This window comes from Microcaecilia unicolor, chromosome 1 (genome assembly GCF_901765095.1).
Source record: "Microcaecilia unicolor chromosome 1, aMicUni1.1, whole genome shotgun sequence".
In the NCBI taxonomy this organism is placed as follows: Eukaryota; Metazoa; Chordata; class Amphibia; order Gymnophiona; family Siphonopidae; genus Microcaecilia; species Microcaecilia unicolor.
Window position 1 is genome coordinate 690,932,320 of NC_044031.1, and position 17,340 is coordinate 690,949,659.

The 17,340-nt window shown below is 44.7% G+C and overlaps 1 protein-coding gene across 1 annotated transcript in view; it reads left to right on the forward strand.

Moving 5' to 3' along the window:
- Positions 1–17,340, forward strand: part of VPS13C (vacuolar protein sorting 13 homolog C) — a 992,635-nt gene that overhangs the window by 676,160 nt on the left and 299,135 nt on the right. The window contains exon 64 of the mRNA XM_030188422.1: positions 7,979–8,105. Coding sequence (XP_030044282.1) covers positions 7,979–8,105 — 127 coding nt within the window. The remainder of the gene's footprint in view (positions 1–7,978; positions 8,106–17,340) is intronic.

The window sequence follows — 17,340 nt, forward strand, 5'->3', positions numbered from 1 at the left end:
ATCATAAAAAAAACTCCAGACCGCCCAAAACACAGCAGCCAGGCTTATATTTGGAAAAACGCGTTTCGACGGCACCAACCCACTCCGAGGTAAACTGCACTGGCTACCAATCAAAGAACGTATCACTTTCAAAATCTGCACGACTATTCATAAAATTATTTTCGGCGAGGCACCTTGATACATGACAGACCTTATCGACCTGCCAACCAGAAATACCACAAGATCTGCACGATCTTATCTAAACCTCCACTACCCAAGCAACAATGGACTCAAATACAAATTCACCTATGCATCCAGCTTTTCCTACTTAAGCGCACAATTATGGAACGCACTGCCAAAAGCAGTAAAAACTACGCTAGACCACCTAAATTTCCAGAAAGCATTAAAGACAGAAGAGCATACCCCACCGACCCAACATAAAAAAATACCTGGACACCTGCAACACAATATAACCAAAGACCGTAGTGGACATTACCTGACTCTTCCTCTTCCCCCTCTAGGTTCCCCCCAATTGTACCTACCATACATGTACCTTATCTACCATAATATCACCTTGTATTCATTCATACTTTATATTTGTTCAGACCAGAACCGGCTAATTCCGTTAACGGTAATATGTAAGCCACGTTGAGCCTGCAAAAAGATGGGAAAATGTGGGATACAAATGTAACAAAATAAAAATAAATAAATAGAGAACAAAACAATAGCCATACTGTGTCAGACCAGTGGTCTATCTATCTAGCCCAGTCCTGTATCCAACAGTGGCCAATTCAGGTCACAAGTACCTGGAAGAAACCCAAATAATAGCAGCATTCCATGATACCAATCCCAGGGCAAGCAGTGGCTTCCCCATGTCGGTCTCCATAGCAGACTATGGGCGTTTCCTCCAAGAACTTGTCCAAACCTTTTTTTAAACCCAGATACGCTAATCGCTGTTACTACATCCTCCTGCAGAGTTCCAGAGCTTAAGTATTTTTTTTTTTTAATTCTTTATTTATGATTTTAAATTATATACATTCAAGGATAAACCTTGTACAGAAATTCAGGTAGAAATCAAAAACTTATTATTCCAAAAAGTACTTAAACTAACTTTCACTGAAGATTATTTAAGAATGGAATAATTAAAGAAAATATAAACATAAGATAATTGTAACCTTTCTTAGACCCCAATTTTAAACGGAGGGGGGGAAAAGAGTTAGAGAAGATTGAATACAGGCAATTTTCAAAATAAAAATTCTGGCTACATTTTCCTCCAGGTACTTCACTTGTTTCATCTGTACAAACGATTTTAGTTGTTCCGGTGTAAAAAAGATGTATTTAGTTTGTCCCAGCCTCACCACACACTTGCATGGGTAGGCAAGAAAAAAAGAAGCCCCTATATCTATAGTCTTTTGTTTTAATGTCAGAAATGATTTCCTTTTTTGTTGTGTAGCCTTGGTGATGTCAGGATAAATCCATATTTTAGAACCATAGAATTGAGCATTCATATTTCTGAAATAAAGCTTTAAAATAGCATTGTAGTCCTGCTCAAATACCAAAGAAACAATCGTTGTGACTCTGTTAGTTATAATGTCTGAGGATTGTTCCAGTATATCAGAAATGTTCTGTAAGTTTAGGTTATCTTCTTCAGGGCCTTGCACTCCTTCTCTATTTTTGGGAATATAATATATTTTGTTTAGCGGGGGTATACCCTCTGAAGGAAAACGGAGAGTTTCTATCAGGTATTTCTTAAAGGTATCAGCCAGAGATACCCCTGCTATCAGTGGAAAATTTAAGAGTCGGAGATTGAGGCGCCGATTAAAATTTTCAATTTGCTCAATTTTTTGCCTCATATTTGTGGAGTCTTTCATAACCGTGATCTTAAAGGCATTCAAGGCATCGACCTCTTTCTGTATCGATTTAACTTGAGTAGTTATATCATCTTTAACAGAGTCTACAGTCTTTTTTAGGTCCTCAAACTTAGCGTTTAATGTAAGTACGTCACCTGAAGTCTTCTGGAGTGTAGTGGTGATCTGGTCTAACATCACCTTCAATGTTTGCAGCGTCACCTCCGAAGTCTGTGCCATGGGGGAGATATTCCCCCTGGCTTCCCGAGTCGTTGCCTGCGCCTCTGGGTCCTCACTGGAAACTCCTTTCGGCACGCCTTCCGAGTCGTCGGGGTTTCCCACCAGGGCCGCTCTCGACATCGGGCTAGGAGGGATCAGTGAGAACGATGGTGGCGATAGGGAGACTTCCTCTCCCAGTGGGGCTTCCGCTTCTCCGGACCTCCCCACATCGGGATCCTCTCCCCGAAGCCTGGGAGCACCGGGGAAAAAACTCTCCAGCGATGTTTGAACCGAAGAGGGAGTTGAGGTAGGTGGAGGCACTATCCTCAGAGCTCCCTTACGTTTATGGGGCATTTCAACAGGAAATAAAAAGAGCTGTTCAGCTCAATTCTCACAGAGCGTTTTCATGTCCACCCGGTGCGGCAGCCATCTTGGTTTCCCCCAGCTTAAGTATTTATTAAGTGAAAAAATATTTCCAATTTGTTTTAAAAGTATTAGTGTATCTTCATTGAGGACCCCTTTACAAAGCTGTGACAAAAGGGGGCCGGTGGTGGTGTTGGCGAGTGTTTTACATGTGCCCTGAGGCCCCCTTTTACCGCAGCTGGTAAAAGGGAAGCCTTGCTTTCCTACAGGAAATGGTCGGTGGCAAGTAAAGCACTTGCAATGCGGCCAGTTCGAGAGGGGGAGCCCCATTTAGGTGGCGGTAAGAGCTCCCATGTTAACCCAGCAGTAACCGGGTACTGCCCGATTACTGCCAGGTACACACTGGTGCTACAAAAATAAATACATTTTTATAGCGCCGGAAATGGTGGTGCGCTAAGGGTGGGAAGTACCGCCGGGTTGCTGTGGTAGCCCGGCGGTACTTCCTGTATAGCAAGCAGTAAGCCTGCATTGGGCTTACTGCCGCTTAGTAAAAGGAGCCCTGAGTGTCCCTTAGTTTTTGTACTTTTTGAAAGAATAAATAATTGATTCACTTCTATTTGTTCTACACCACTCAGGATTTTGTAGATCTCAATCATATCTCCCCTCAGCCGTCTGTTCCAAGCTGAAGAGCCTTAACCTCTTTAGCTTTTCCTCATAAGAGAGTTCCATCAATTTATCATTTTGGTCACTCTTCTTTGAACCTTTTCTAATTCCGCTGTAACTTTTTTGAGATATAGCGACTAATACTGAATGCAGTACTAATATGAGGTCACACAAAGGACAAAGACAGTATAGTATTCTTGGTCTTATTTACCATCCCTTTCGTATTATTCCTAGCAACGTTTTTAGCTGCAGCCGCACACTGGGCAGACTATTTTAGCGTTTTATATTATCTACAATGATGCCTAGATCTTTTTCTTGGGTGCTGACCCCCAAGTTGGTCAGGTATATGATTTGGATTTTTCTTTCCAATGTGCATCACTTTGCATTTGTCCACACTAAATTTCATCTGCCATTTGGATGCCAAGTCTTCCAGTTTCGTAAGGTCTTCCTGCAATTTTTCATACTCCATGTGGAAATTAAAAAGAGTAAGACCTTTCTTCCCAAGGACTGTCTTCCGCAACTTGATACAATCAATGGTACTCAGTCATCTAGATTACTGCAATGCACTCTACGCTGGCTGCAAAGAGCAAATAATCAAGAAACTTCTAACAGCTCAGAACGCTGCAGCTAGACTCATATTCGGTAAAACTAAATATGAAAGTGCTAAACCCCTGCAAGAAAAGTTACACTGGCTCCCACTCAAAGAACGCATCACGTTCAAAATATGCACCCTAGTTCACAAAATTATTCACGGAGACGCCCCAGCCTACATGTCAGACCTGATAGACTTACCACCCAGGAATGCTAAAAAATCATCCCGCGCATTCCTTAATTTTCATTTCCCCAACTGTAAAGGTCTAAAATACAAACTAACGCATATGTCAACCTTTTCCTACCTGAGCACACAATTCTGGAACGAGCTGCCGCACAACTTAAAAACGATCTATGATCTAACTAAATTCCGCAAACTACTGAAGACCCATCTCTTTAACAAGGCATACAACAAAGTTCAACAAATATCAACTCCTATACATACATCTAGAACTGCAATATTTGCTTGTTAGACCACTATCATGTTTTATCATTGTCATGTTACCCAAGATCCTTCTGTTATACTAAATGTATATTTTCTTATATATTTCCACTATTCATGATGATGTAAGCCACATTGAGCCTGCAAAGAAGTGGGAAAATGTGGGATACAAATGCAATAAATAAATAAAAATAGTCTGCATGTTGTTTTATCAACCTTGAATATTTTTGTGTCATCTGCAAGTTTAATCACCTCTCTTGCTGTTCTGAATTCCAGATCATTTATAAATATATTAAATAGCACAGGTCCAAGTACAGAACCCTTCGGCACTCCATTATTCACCCTCCTCCATTGCGAGAAATGGCCATTTTAACTACATGTTATCTCTATGCCAATAACATAATTACATTACTATTCACTTTCCATTAATAGAAATTTTCTGAAAAGGAAGGGTTTTTTTTTTAAATATTTTGCGGAAGCTCATATTGTTGTTCTCTCACCTGATTTGTTTCGGAAGGGAATTCCACCATTTGGTACCCTGGTAAGTAAACCCAGCCATAAGAACCAATTAATAAACTATTTTCTTACAGCAGTGGGAGTGGAGAATTAAGTCATCTTTGGCCCCAGAACTGCATTTTGTTGAGGACGCTCAACTAGAGGCAGGGCCGCTGAGAGACAGAACCAATCCCGGGGCAGGGCTGCTGAAGCAGCCGCCCCTCTCCCACTTAGAACACAGCTGCCGCTGCCACCCCTCACTCACTTGCTGAGGCTGTCAGCGCCCCTCACTTGCTCGCTCATGCCGCCCCCTACCTTCCTGTGTCAGTGCGTCTGCTAATCCCCCTGCCTCCAAGGGGGGCCTAGTGCTGGGATCTGCTCCTGTGTGCTCGGACCAGATTATCACTTTAACGCAGTCACCTGGGTCCTGACAGAAGCAGGGGAGAGGCAGACCCTGGTGCTGGGCCCCCCCTTGGAGACCAGGCCCAGGAAAGTTCCCCCCCCCCCCCCCCCCGGGCAGCCCTGACTAGAGGTTGCATATACTGTGAGACCATACTGTATAACAAATACGCATCGTTAAAATCAACTCTGGCTTTTATTGGAAGCCAGTGTAGCTTCAGGAGCAATGGTGTAGCCCTCTTGAAATATGGTGCCTACAAACAAGTCTTGCTGCTGTGTTCTGGGCTCTTTGTAACTTTTTTAGTACCTCTTCTTTACATCCTGTGCAATCAACATTACAATAATCGATCTGTGATAATAACGAAAGCTTGTATTAAGATTCAGAAGATATCATTGGAAAAAAGAAACCTTATTTTTGTTAACTTCCACAATGTTTTAAAAATTCTCGCAACAACTGTGGATACCTGAGGTTCAAAGTTGGATGTTAGTCAAGAATCACACCTAAGATCTTCAAGTTTGATTCCAGCGGATAAGTGTCTTGGTCAATAATAAAACTCTTGTAAGGGATTGGGTGAAAAGGGTTAGTTATGACCAGAATTTAGTTTTTTCTCTATTTAGTTTCAATTTGAATACAGATGCCCATGTTTCCATCAAGTCCAACCCTGATTTGATTGTGTTCAGTATGTCATAGATGTAATTTTTAAAGGGGAGGGGAGATACATTATTTCATCTGCATAGATGAATGTATTGAATCCACTTGCCTTTTGTTTCCTTCCCAGTGGTGCCATCATGATGTTAAATAGGATTGGCAATAGAGGAGACTGAGGTACCTCACAGTCTGGAGACTATGGAGGGGAGATGGAACCTGATAATTCTAAATGTCACTGTGGGGTCAGGAGGAGGTTGCCTTTTTGCAGCAATGATTTCCTTTTCACTGGGCTCCACGATATATTCATTACCTGGGAGTAAATATAACCAAGACTATAGAAGGCTCTATGCAGCCAATTTTCCCTCAAAAATAGAGGAACTCTTTGGCGACATGGATAGATGGGAAGGGCTTAATGTCTCATGGCTAGAAGTGTTCAGGCCATTAAAATGATGATCTAGCCATAGCTGTTCTATTTATGGCTTTCCCCTCCCCATATCCAGGCAATTTTTTAAATAAACTTAAAAAAAGATATTTAGATATATATGAAATAAATGTCTCTCCCCCCTCCCCAGTTCAAGCTCAGACTCTGTGTCAACCTAAAAAACAGGGAGGAATGTCTGTTCCAGATTTTATTTTATATTACAGATCAGTACAGCTGCACACATTAGCTGAATGAATCACTCATTTAGCCAAAGTGTGGGTGAGATTAGAGCAGAAATGGATTGAGCCCACACAATTATAGACCATTCTATGGCTACCCAATTTAATGATTTCTGAGCATGCCAAAAATGCCTCTGTGGGAATTAGGTGCCTCCTTGAGACTTAGCAAGGACATTAAAAAAAAAGTGGTTTTTTTTCAAATAGAAAGTATTTCTTACAGACAGCCATTCATTACGTCCCGGGATTTACACCTGTTACATTGGAGTGGACATTTATCAATGGGATTTAGCGCTATACCTTGTGTCAGCTTTGGGAGGAGGGAGAAATTTTGCCCTTCTTGGAATTAAGGGAGGAATATGGCCTTCCTCCGCATCTTGTTTTTCATTATAGGCAGATATATGACCATATTAATTGCACACACACCTCAAAGTGAACTAGGTCTCGAAGAGGCATTACTTGAGCAGGCAATGCAGGGGGGGGGGGGTGGTAGGGGCTCCATCTCTCAAATATATAAGGTATTGCTGGCGTATCTTCACCAATAGATTACTGTATTAGGAGATGGGAGAAGGATTTAGAGTTGACATATGACAAATGGTGGGAAATGAGCTTTAAGTATTTGTTGAAAATATCTATATAGTAACCTGGTAGAAATTGGGCACAAAATCCTGTTTCAATGTTTATTGAAAATGTTTAACCATGGAACTGGATATTGTTCAAGGAATTGTGGTATGGTCAGTGACATGTACCATATTTGGGGGTCTGTCTGCAAATTTAGTCATATTGGACTGATGTATTGCAGGCAATACAAGACGTAACTGGGCTGAGATATCAGTCTAAAGCGGACCACTGTCTTTCACTTCAAGCCCTTTGGGGTAAAGCCTGCCCTACATAAAATGGCATCCACTCTGTTTTTGGTGGCTAAAATAGCGCTAGACGCTGCCTGGAAATAACCATCCACACCTCCTCTGACAGTGGTACTCCTCAAACTTGATTATGTTTATTTGATGTAAAGTTGATTGTGCTACAAAACGGACAGTTAGTAGCTTTTCACAAAGTGTGGGATAGCTACCAAATTTGGAGAAGCTGGAATGCTGCCCTTGTAGTATAGGCACTCTACTATCAAAAGAAAGAACTTGTATATTATTGACTGCTAAAGATGCTTAAAAGGACATATGGTTACTGGGGTTCCACCATATAATGGGGGGGGGGGGGGGAGAAGAGGGGAATGTCAGATACTTGCTTTACAGTTGTAACTATGCTATGTTGAAGAGGTTTTATATGGATCATTGTTCTATTTCCAAATATTTCAATAAAATTTTGCACAAAAAAATGTGCATGGTCAGCTGTCTCCCCTCACTCCTGGATCTACCTCTTTTGCTTTGGGTCAAAGTAGCTGCGAGTGGGGGGGGGGGTGATTTTGAGCATGGCTATGCAGATAAACAGCTAATTGACTGCATTTTTAAAAAATTCCTTGAATTTTGTCCTCTTATTGGATTATATAGATACCACTTTCTGAGCCCTGCACTCTGAAAGGTTTATGTTTGGTAAAGATTCTTTGGAGCCGTATTTCATGGGATTAGTTATGCTAAGAAAATATTGATGGTATGTAGAAAATAGAGATGAATATTAAAAATGTTTCTGTTAACTTTTATTCTGCTGCATCTGCTACAGTGGATCAGAGGATGAAATGGAGCTAAAACCAGGTGAGGTGCGGCTGTTTGCTTGGGATGATCCTACTGGTACCAGAAGACTAATCTGGAGATATGCTCAGAATGTTGGAGAACATGATCTGCTCAAGGTATGCTTAGAAATGAAGTTTTAAGTTTCTGTATCTTTTTCGATAGATGAAGGGAAAAAAAGAAGAGGGTCCAGTCTCCAACACCTTAAAACTCAGCAATAGAACATGGAGATGACCAAAGAACCAGTGTGCAGCCAATGGTTTCTTCAAAAAGGGTTCTTTATTAACAACTGCTCATATAACATACATGGAAAAGCACATTACTGCTTAAGAGACTCAACACAGCCCGTGTGTCTGCTACGAAAGTGCAAAACCCCTAAGAGAGAAACTACACTAGCTCCCACTTAAAGAACGTATCGCGTTCAAGATCTGCATGATGGTGCATAAAATCATTTACGGAGATGCCCCGGCCTACATGCTAGACCTCGTGGACTTACCTCCCAGAAATACAAAAAGATCTGCCCACACATTTTGAATCTGCACTTCCCCAGCTGCAAAGGATAAAGTACAAACTAATAAATGCGACCAGCTTTCTTACATGAGCACACAGTTGTGGAATGTATTACCAAATAACTTGAAAATAATTAACTTTCACAAATCTCTGAAAACCTATCTCTTCAACAAGGCCTATCATGAGAATCCCTAGCTTAACTATAACACTCCATCCTTATTCGGAAGTCTTCTTTCTATAACTGTTGTTTAGTCTTTTATGTTAGCCTAATCTTTTTGTAACACCAATTGTATCTTTTACCCTGGAATGGCGTGCCATAACAGGTCTTTGTAAGCCACATTGAGCCTGCAAATAGGTGGGAGAATATGGGGTACAAGTACAATAAATAATAATAATATACTGATGCCAGGTGTCCAAATTTAAATATATTATATATATATATATATATATATATATATATATATATATATATATATATATATATATATATATATGGGTTATACTTCACAAATTATAGTATGGAACCTTTTGCTTCCTCCAGGAGAGGATGCCCATTCATTTCTATTACTATTCACCCTTAAGGCAGCAGTGTTTGAAGACATGCCTAGTGCAGGATGATGGGGTCCTCCAGGAGATTTCCTAGCCTGAGACTGCATTATTTGAAGTTGGCTTAAGGGTGAATAGTAATTGAAATAAATGGGCATCCTCTCCTAGAAGAAGCAAAAGGTTCATACTGCATATTGTGACATGTGTATACCCCTTTACGTCTTAGATATGCACATTTGGATTTATATTTGGACACCTGATGTGGGCAGTATAGCCAAAACACTGCCTGTGTCAAGCCCCTTAAGCAGTAATGTGCTTTCCCATGTGTTTTTGTGAGCAGTTGTTAATAAAGGACCCTTTTCAAAGATGCCTTTGGCTGCACACTGGTTCTTTGGTCATCTCCTTTGTTCTGTTGGTTCTTATTTGCAATAGATGCATGCACAAACATATTACCATATAATTTTCTGATCTGTTAATGTGCTTATGCTTTATAACATGAACATTTCTTTAGCTGTCTAGAAATTTGGCAATATGCTGATGAGATCCACAGAAATTTTCACAGTTGTGAGAGGACCTTTTTTTTTTTTGATCCACTGTTTGTACGTTTGACTTCCGTTTCTCCTGTGGAGAGATCACCTTCTGTGGGTGTTGGCTTCAGTAGGTTTATCACAGAATAGGAGTATAGAGCCCCATCATACCAATGAACTCTGTTATGTTTTGTTTTGGTGTTCAGAGACCCTGGGTTCTGTCTGGTACCGGAGTTCAGCTGTCCAGTGACAGAGAGAACCTCCAAGAAGGCTGGATTGACCTCAAATCTGACTCCATCTCTAAATAGCACTAGTACTGAGGTAATCAAGAAGTTGTGAAGTTCTAAAAGGAATTGCCACTGAGAGAGACGTAAGGTCTAAGGGACCCGCATTAGTCCGTCTCTCAGCACTGGCAAGGAAAAGATACCAGCCTCATGACAAACTGGATTTAGGCTACAGGTTATACATTGCGGCGAAAGAAAGCCTAATAGAGCAGAAGCATTTATACTTGCAGCCTTTGATCATTAAGTGAAGCCCACAGAACATCATTTAGGATGAGGAATTTATTTGCCAAGATACAAGCCAAATCAGTGATTAACTGTGATATCAGAGATCTCACAGATTATACAATTAACAGTAGGAGAGATATTTTAGTTCCAAGAGTTATCAATTCATTTACTTACCAAAAGGCATGTACAATCAATTAGTTATAGGAATATAATAATCCAGCTGCAAACAGGTGCTATCTGAATCTTAGTGGCAACCCTTCTCTCTAGCTTAAACCAGGCAATACACTAACTTTTATTTCCTTGTCATCAAGCAGATGGACACAACCCATACATAATGGCTTCATCAACCAGCAGGGGGAGATAGAGAGCACTCAACTTTTCACAGTGCCTCATGGCCAGCCAGTTCCACTGCCTCTTCAGTATTCTCTATCTCCCCAAGCAGGGTGACTGCAGCTTCTTCGAGCTCCATCAAAAATCTGCCTGTGGGTGGCTTCTGGCTTGCCAGTTGTTAGCCGGGGTGTTAGAGGCTATAGCAGCTTCACTTTGAAGGCACATAGGTTAGCCCTTTCCCTGCCTTACCCATGCCCCCGTGGATGTGGACATATTAGCTTGCTTTTCCCTGTCCTTTCCCTGGATGTAGGCACATTGGTTCGCCTTTCCTACTCATCTGAGCCTCCGGAGTTCTTATTACCTCTGCTTTCCTCACAGCGTTTTAAAAAAAATGGAACAGAGGTTTTCCTTTGATTCTTCTATGGGACCGGAGCTGTGATACTCGGTCCAGTGAGGTAAGAGTGTTTTCTAACTCCTTCGGGGTGGGCCCGCGATCGGGGCGTTTCTGGCGCGCAACCGCCATTTTGAATTTTCCCGCCATTTTCAGCGATGGCTGCAGAGAATGTAAAGCGCTGTTTCCAGTGTGGCAAGCGCAAATCAGCAGCGTGGCTCTGTAAATCGTGATGTACAGGTGTAAGAGCCGGCCCAAGCATGGCGAGCGATGATTCTTCCCGCTCAGAGCTGGCAGCGGACGCCATTTTGAATTCTCCGCATAGCGCGGCCTCTGTAGAGATGGAGAGCCCGGAGGGGGGGACCTCGAATTGAGGCTATTCAGGGAGCGGCTAGCCCTGGACGGGATCTGGGTGCCCAGGGCGAGTTTTTCTCCCCTGATTTTGTGTTGTTATTGCATAAAGCATACATGCTGAAAAGAGCTCTCCCTCAAGGGTCATCTGAGGCCCCTTCTATTGTGCCCCCCCCCCCCCCCCCGGTGGATTCTGGCCTGGGACTGCCCGCTGAGGCTATTTCCCTGATAATTGGCATAAAGAAAGCGTAGAAGGGCTAATTCCTTTCAGATTGTGGTGCACCTCCTCCCCCCCCCCCCCCCCCCCGTGGTCGGGCTGTGAGGGTTTGGAAAGTTCTGGCAGGCCTTCGTGGTCTGAGGAGCCAGAGTCAGGTGCAGAATTACCACAGGATCTGGATGATCCCTCCGCGGTGAGGATTTTCCACCGTGATGAGCTGCCAGCGCTTATTTCACATGCCCTACAGGTCCTTTCTATTGAAGAGCCTGACAGTGGCACGGCCTCCTCTGTGAATCCTAGGATGGCTAGTACCAAAAAGCCTGCTCGAGCCTTTCCTTTGCATGACTCCATTCAAGAGCTTATTTCTGCTCAGTGGGCTGACCCCGAGGGACCTTTGAAAGTTTCCAGGGCTATGGGGCAATTATACCCTCTGCCTGAGGAGCATTTGGCTCGATTTGCAATGCCTAAAGTAGATGCCCTAGTCATTGTGGTGACAAAGAGGACTACCCTCCCTGTGGAAGGAGGAGTTGCCCTGAAGGATATACAAGACCGTAGGCTGGAAGCAGCACTTAAACGGTCTTTTGAAATTGCAGGTCTTACTGTTCGGACGTCTGCATGCAGTTGTTATGCTGCTAGAGCCTGCCTGGCATGGTTGCAACAGGCAGTGGAACAGCCCGGAGATGGAGCGGAGCCCTTCTCGGATGTGGCTCCGCGGCTGGAGTCGGCCTTGTCCTTTTTGGCTGATGCCCTTTATGATATTGTCAGAGCTTCGGCTAAACAAATGGCAGTTGCAGTGGCGGCTCGCCATCTTATTTGGCTACGACATTGGGCAGCGGACATGGCCTCTAAGCAAAGGTTGGTGAAGTTGCCCTTTCAAGGCCTTCTGCTATTTGGTGAGGAATTGGAAAAAAAAAATTGTTCAAGGCCTGGGAGATCCTAAACCCCAGCGCTTGCCCGAAGACAGGCCAAGGCCTTCCTCCAAGGGCCAGGCGGTCCACTCCTCTTATAGACCTCGCTTCCATGAAGCTAGAAGTTACCACCCGGGGCGTTCTGCTGGGTTCACTTCTCGTGCCCGTTTTTCAGCAGAGGAACTCCTTTCGCTCGGACAAGCGTTCCGTAGCCACCGGCTCTAGGCCTGGAGTTCAGGGGCGACCCTCTCAATGATGGTGCGCCGGCCCCCTCCTCGCTTCCATGTCATCGGAGGACGTCTTTCCCTCTTTGCCGAGGAGTGGGCCAATATTTCCTCAGATCAGTGGGTTCTGGACCTGATCAGAGATGGCTACAGAATAGAATTCAACGCCCCAGTAAGAGACGTGTTTGTGGAGTCCCGATGCGGTTCTGCCGCCAAACAGGCGGCGGAAGAGGAGACTTTGCAAGGTCTGATTCAGTTAGGGGCCGTGTCCTCGGTATCTCCCGCCGAACACGGCTATGGCTGATACTCCATCTACTTTGTGGTGCCGCGAAAAGGTGGGTCTTTTCGCCCTATTTCTGGACTTAAAAGAATTAAACAAGTCCCTGAGAGTGCGGCATTTCCACATGGAAACCCTGCGCTCCGTCATTGCTGCGGTACAGCCAGGAGAGTTTCTCACGTCTCTAGACCTGAAAGAAGCTTACTTGCACATACCAATTTGGCCGCCGCACCAGAAGTTTCTGAGGTTTGCAGTGTTGGGAAAACATTTCCAGTTCCAGGCCTTGCCTTTTGGCCTCGCCACAGCTCCCCGAACCTTTTCGAAGGTAATGGTGGTAGTAGCTGCTTTGCTCAGGCGAGAAGGTATCAGGGTTCACCCGTACCTAGACGACTGGCTCATCAGAGCAAACTCTGTAACAGAGAGCTATCAAGCTCTACAGCCAGAGTGGTCTCAGTACTTCAATCTCTAGGCTGGGTCGTCAATATGGCCAAAAGTCACCTGACCCCCTCGCAATCTCTAGAATATTTGGGGGCCAGGTTCGACACAGACTCGGGCTATGTATACCTACCCGAGCTAAGGCGGTGCAAGCTTCAGAATCAGGTCCGTCTGCTCCTGAGGATGCCCCGCCCGCGAGCTTGGGACATTGTCCAGCTGCTGGGATCAATGACAGCCATATTGGAAGTGGTGCCCTGGGCGAGAGCGCACCTGAGACCTCTACAGTATTCCCTACTTCAAAGATGGTCTCCAGTTTCTCAGGATTGTCAATGCAGACTTTCTTGGCTCCCTGCAGCCCGACTCAGCATGGAGTGGTGGCTCTCAGACAGCATGCTGCGGCGAGGAATGCCGCTGGCGCTCCCCGATTGGTGTCTAGTAGTGACAGATGCCAGCCTGAAGGGCTGGGGCGCACATTGCAAGGGGAAGCATGCCCAGGGTCTATGGACACCCGAGGAGTCGGAGTGGTCCATCAACCGCCTGGAGTTGAAAGCGGTGTTTCAGGCGCTTCTGGCCTTTCAAGTGACCCTGGAAGGATTGGCTGTCAGAGTGATGTCGGACAACATGACAGCAGTGGCCTACATAAATCGACAAGGCGGCACTCAGTGCAGAGCACTGGCCGCGCAGGCCGAACAGATTTGCCACTGGGCCAAGCTGCATCTTCAGTTTCTGTCGGCAGCTCACTTTGCAGGTCAGAGCAACGTGCAAGCCGATTATCTAAGCAGGCATCAGATCGATCCAGCAGAATGGGAACTATCAGACGAAGTATTCCTGCAGATATGTGCCAAATGGGGCAAGCCCGTGATGGATCTTATGGCGACAAGTTCAAATGCCAAAGTTCCGGGCTTCTTCAGCAGACGGAGAGATCCTCGCTCGGCAGGGTTGGATGCCTTGACTCAGCCCTGGCCTCCGGGCCTACTATATGTGTTCCCTCCGTGGCCCTTGATAGGGCGCGTGCTCCTGTGGATTCGGCTGCACCCAGGAGAAGTGGTCCTCTTCGTCCCGGATTGGCCCAGGAGGCCTTGGTATGCGGACCTCCGACAGATGCTAGTGGAGGCTCCCCTTCCTTTACCTCTGGTACCGAACCTGTTGTCACAGGGCCCGGTAGCCATGGAGGACGCCTACCGCTTTGGTCTTATGGCATGGCGATTGAGAGGGCGCAATTGAGGGACAAAGGCTATTCAAACACAGTCATTTCCACTCTCCTGCAGGCCCGCAAGCGTTCCACTTCCGTGGCTTATGCCAGGATTTGGTACCAGTTTGAGTCTTGGTGTGCTTCAAAAGCGATCACACCCATGTGGGCTCCTGTCTCGCCGATTCTGGACTTTTTGCAGGATGGTGTACTAATAGGCTTGGCCTTATAATTCCGTGCGGGTGCAAGTGGCAGCGTTGGCCTCCCTTCGTGGTAAGGTTGAAGGCGTGTCTTTAGCTGCTCATCCAGATGTGGCACGGTTTCTTAGTGGGGTGCTTCGGCTCCGGCCTTCCGTGCAAGCACCCTGTCCAGCTTGGAACCTGGGGCTAGTTTTGAAGGCCCTGCAGGCTTCTCCTTTTGAGCCGCTTCTGCGAGCATCGGAGAAAGATTTGACACTAAAGGCCGTTTTTCTTGTGGCCATTACTTCGGCGAGACGGATGTCAGAGCTCCAGGCGCTGTCCTGTAGAGACCCATTTCTGTAATTCTCAGAGTCTGGGGTCACGGTTCGGACCGTGCCTTCCTTCATGCCTAAGGTGGTTTCAGCGTTTCACCGAAACCAGCCTATTTTCTTGCCCTCCTTTGATAAGGAGGAGTTTTCCAGAATCTTTTGGGCAGTTGCACCTGTTGGATGTGCGCAGGACTCTGCTGCAGTATCTGTGAGTTACTATCTCTTTCAGGATCTATGATCATCTGTTTGTTTTGCTATCAGGTCCTCGCAGAGGGTCTTCAGCGTCTAATGCCACTATTGCCGCTGGCTCAAAGAAACTATCTTTTCAGCTTATCTGCTTGCCGGCCGGTCTCCGCCTGTAGCCTTTAAGGCGCATTCTACCAGAGTGATTTCTTCCTCTTGGGCTGAAACTGGAGCACTCTCTCATCAAGAAATATGCAGGGCAGCAACATGGGCTTCTAAGCTCTCTTTTGCCCGACATTACAGGCTGGATGTGGCTGCTAGGAGGGATGCGCGTTTTGGAGCACAAGTGCTAGCGCGTGGTGTGACCTGTTCCCACCCTATATAGGGATTGCTTTGTTACATCCCATATGTAATGGCTTCATCTGCTTGATGACAAGGAAGGGAAAATTAGGTTCTTACCTTGGTAATTTTCTTTCCTTTAATCATAGCAGATGAAGCCATGAGCCCTCCCTGTATGATTGTCTGTATGCTGTGAATCTGTTTCAGGTTCTGTTCTTGTTTCCTGAAGTTCCTTCCTTGGGAGAAAGTTGGAAAACAGTCTTCAAGATTCATGTTCACTTATAGGAGGATGAGTCCACTCCCTCCAGTTTATGTTTTGGAGGATGAGTTTATTCCCTCCAGGAGGTTGCGTGTATCCCCTCCAGTTATACAATAAGGAGGACGAGTTTATTCCCTCCAGGAGGAGGTGTTCATTCTCTCCTTTTGAGTTCATGCCCTTGTTAAGGGGCCATCGTTTGCTGTGAGGAAAGTTCATGTTATTCCCATTGTGGTTTGCCATACTTCTTTGGAAGCTTCAAATACTGAAGAGGCAGTGGAACTGGCTGGCCATGAGGCACTGTGAAAAGTTGAGTGCTCTCTATCTCCCCCTGCTGGTTGATGGACACAACCCATGCGTAATGGCTTCATCTGCTATGACTAAAAGAAAGAAAATTACCAAGGTAAGAACCTAATTTTCCCATGTTCATACAGGATATCAGTAATATGACAGTAAGCCCATCTGATTGGATCTAATTATGTCATGGTTGTCACTGATTGGCTTATGCTAATGAGTAGCTTCATCTCGTGAACATGGTCTCATCTTTAGCTTGCTTAACCACAAACTTAAGCATGACCTTACACCTAGTTTGAGGAGCCATCTGTATCCTGTTTATGAGGTTTCTGCACCCTAACTTCTTCCTCATTCTGCTGCATGGTCCTTCCTCATGTAGCTCAGGAGCTTGCTGGAACTTCAGAGTTCAAATTTTGGCTAAAGGCCTATACTTTTCTTGTCATTTTTAGAGCCTGAACCATAGCTGTAGCATTTTATACAGTTATTAGATTCAGTTAGTACCCTTTGATGATCTCTCTGTCCGTCCACCACTGCTTGCCCTGGGATTGGTAGCATGGAATCTTGCTACTATTTGGGTTTCTGCCACTATTGGGAAACAGGATACTGGGCTAGATAGACCATTGGTCTGACCCAGTATTTATTTATTTATTATTGCATTTGTATCCCACATTTTCCCACCTCTTTGCAGGCTCAATGTGGCTTACAATATATCATGAATAGTGGAAATACATAAGAAAGCACACATTTAGTATAATAGAGGGGTCTTGGGTACCATGATAATGATAGAACATAATAGTAGATTAACAAATAGAACAAGTAAAAAGGCAGTTCTGAATATATGTATAGGAGTTCATATTTGTTGGTCTTTGTGGTATGCTTTGCTAAAGAGATGGGTCTTCAGTATTTTGCGGAAGTTAGTTAGTTCATAGATCGTTTTAAAGTTGCGCGGCAGCGCGTTCCAGAATTGCGGGCTCAGGTAGGAAAAGGTTGACGCATGCGTTAGCTTGTATTTTAGACCTTTACAGTTGGGAAGTGAAGATTGAGAAATGTGCGGGATGATTTTTAGCATTCCTGGGTAGTAAGTCTATCAGGTCTGACATGTAGGCTGGGGCGTCTCCGTGGATGATTTTGTGAGCTAGGATACATATTTTGAACGTGATGCGTCCCTTGAGCGGGAGCCAGTGTAGTTTTTCTCACAGGGGTTTTAGCACTTTCATATTTTGTTTTACCGAATATGAGTCTAGCTGCAGTGTTCTGAGCTGTTAGAAGTTTCTTGATTATTTGCTCTTTGCAGCCAGCGTAGAGTGCATTGCACTAATCTAGATGGCTGAGTACCATTGATTGTACTAGGTGTGGAAGA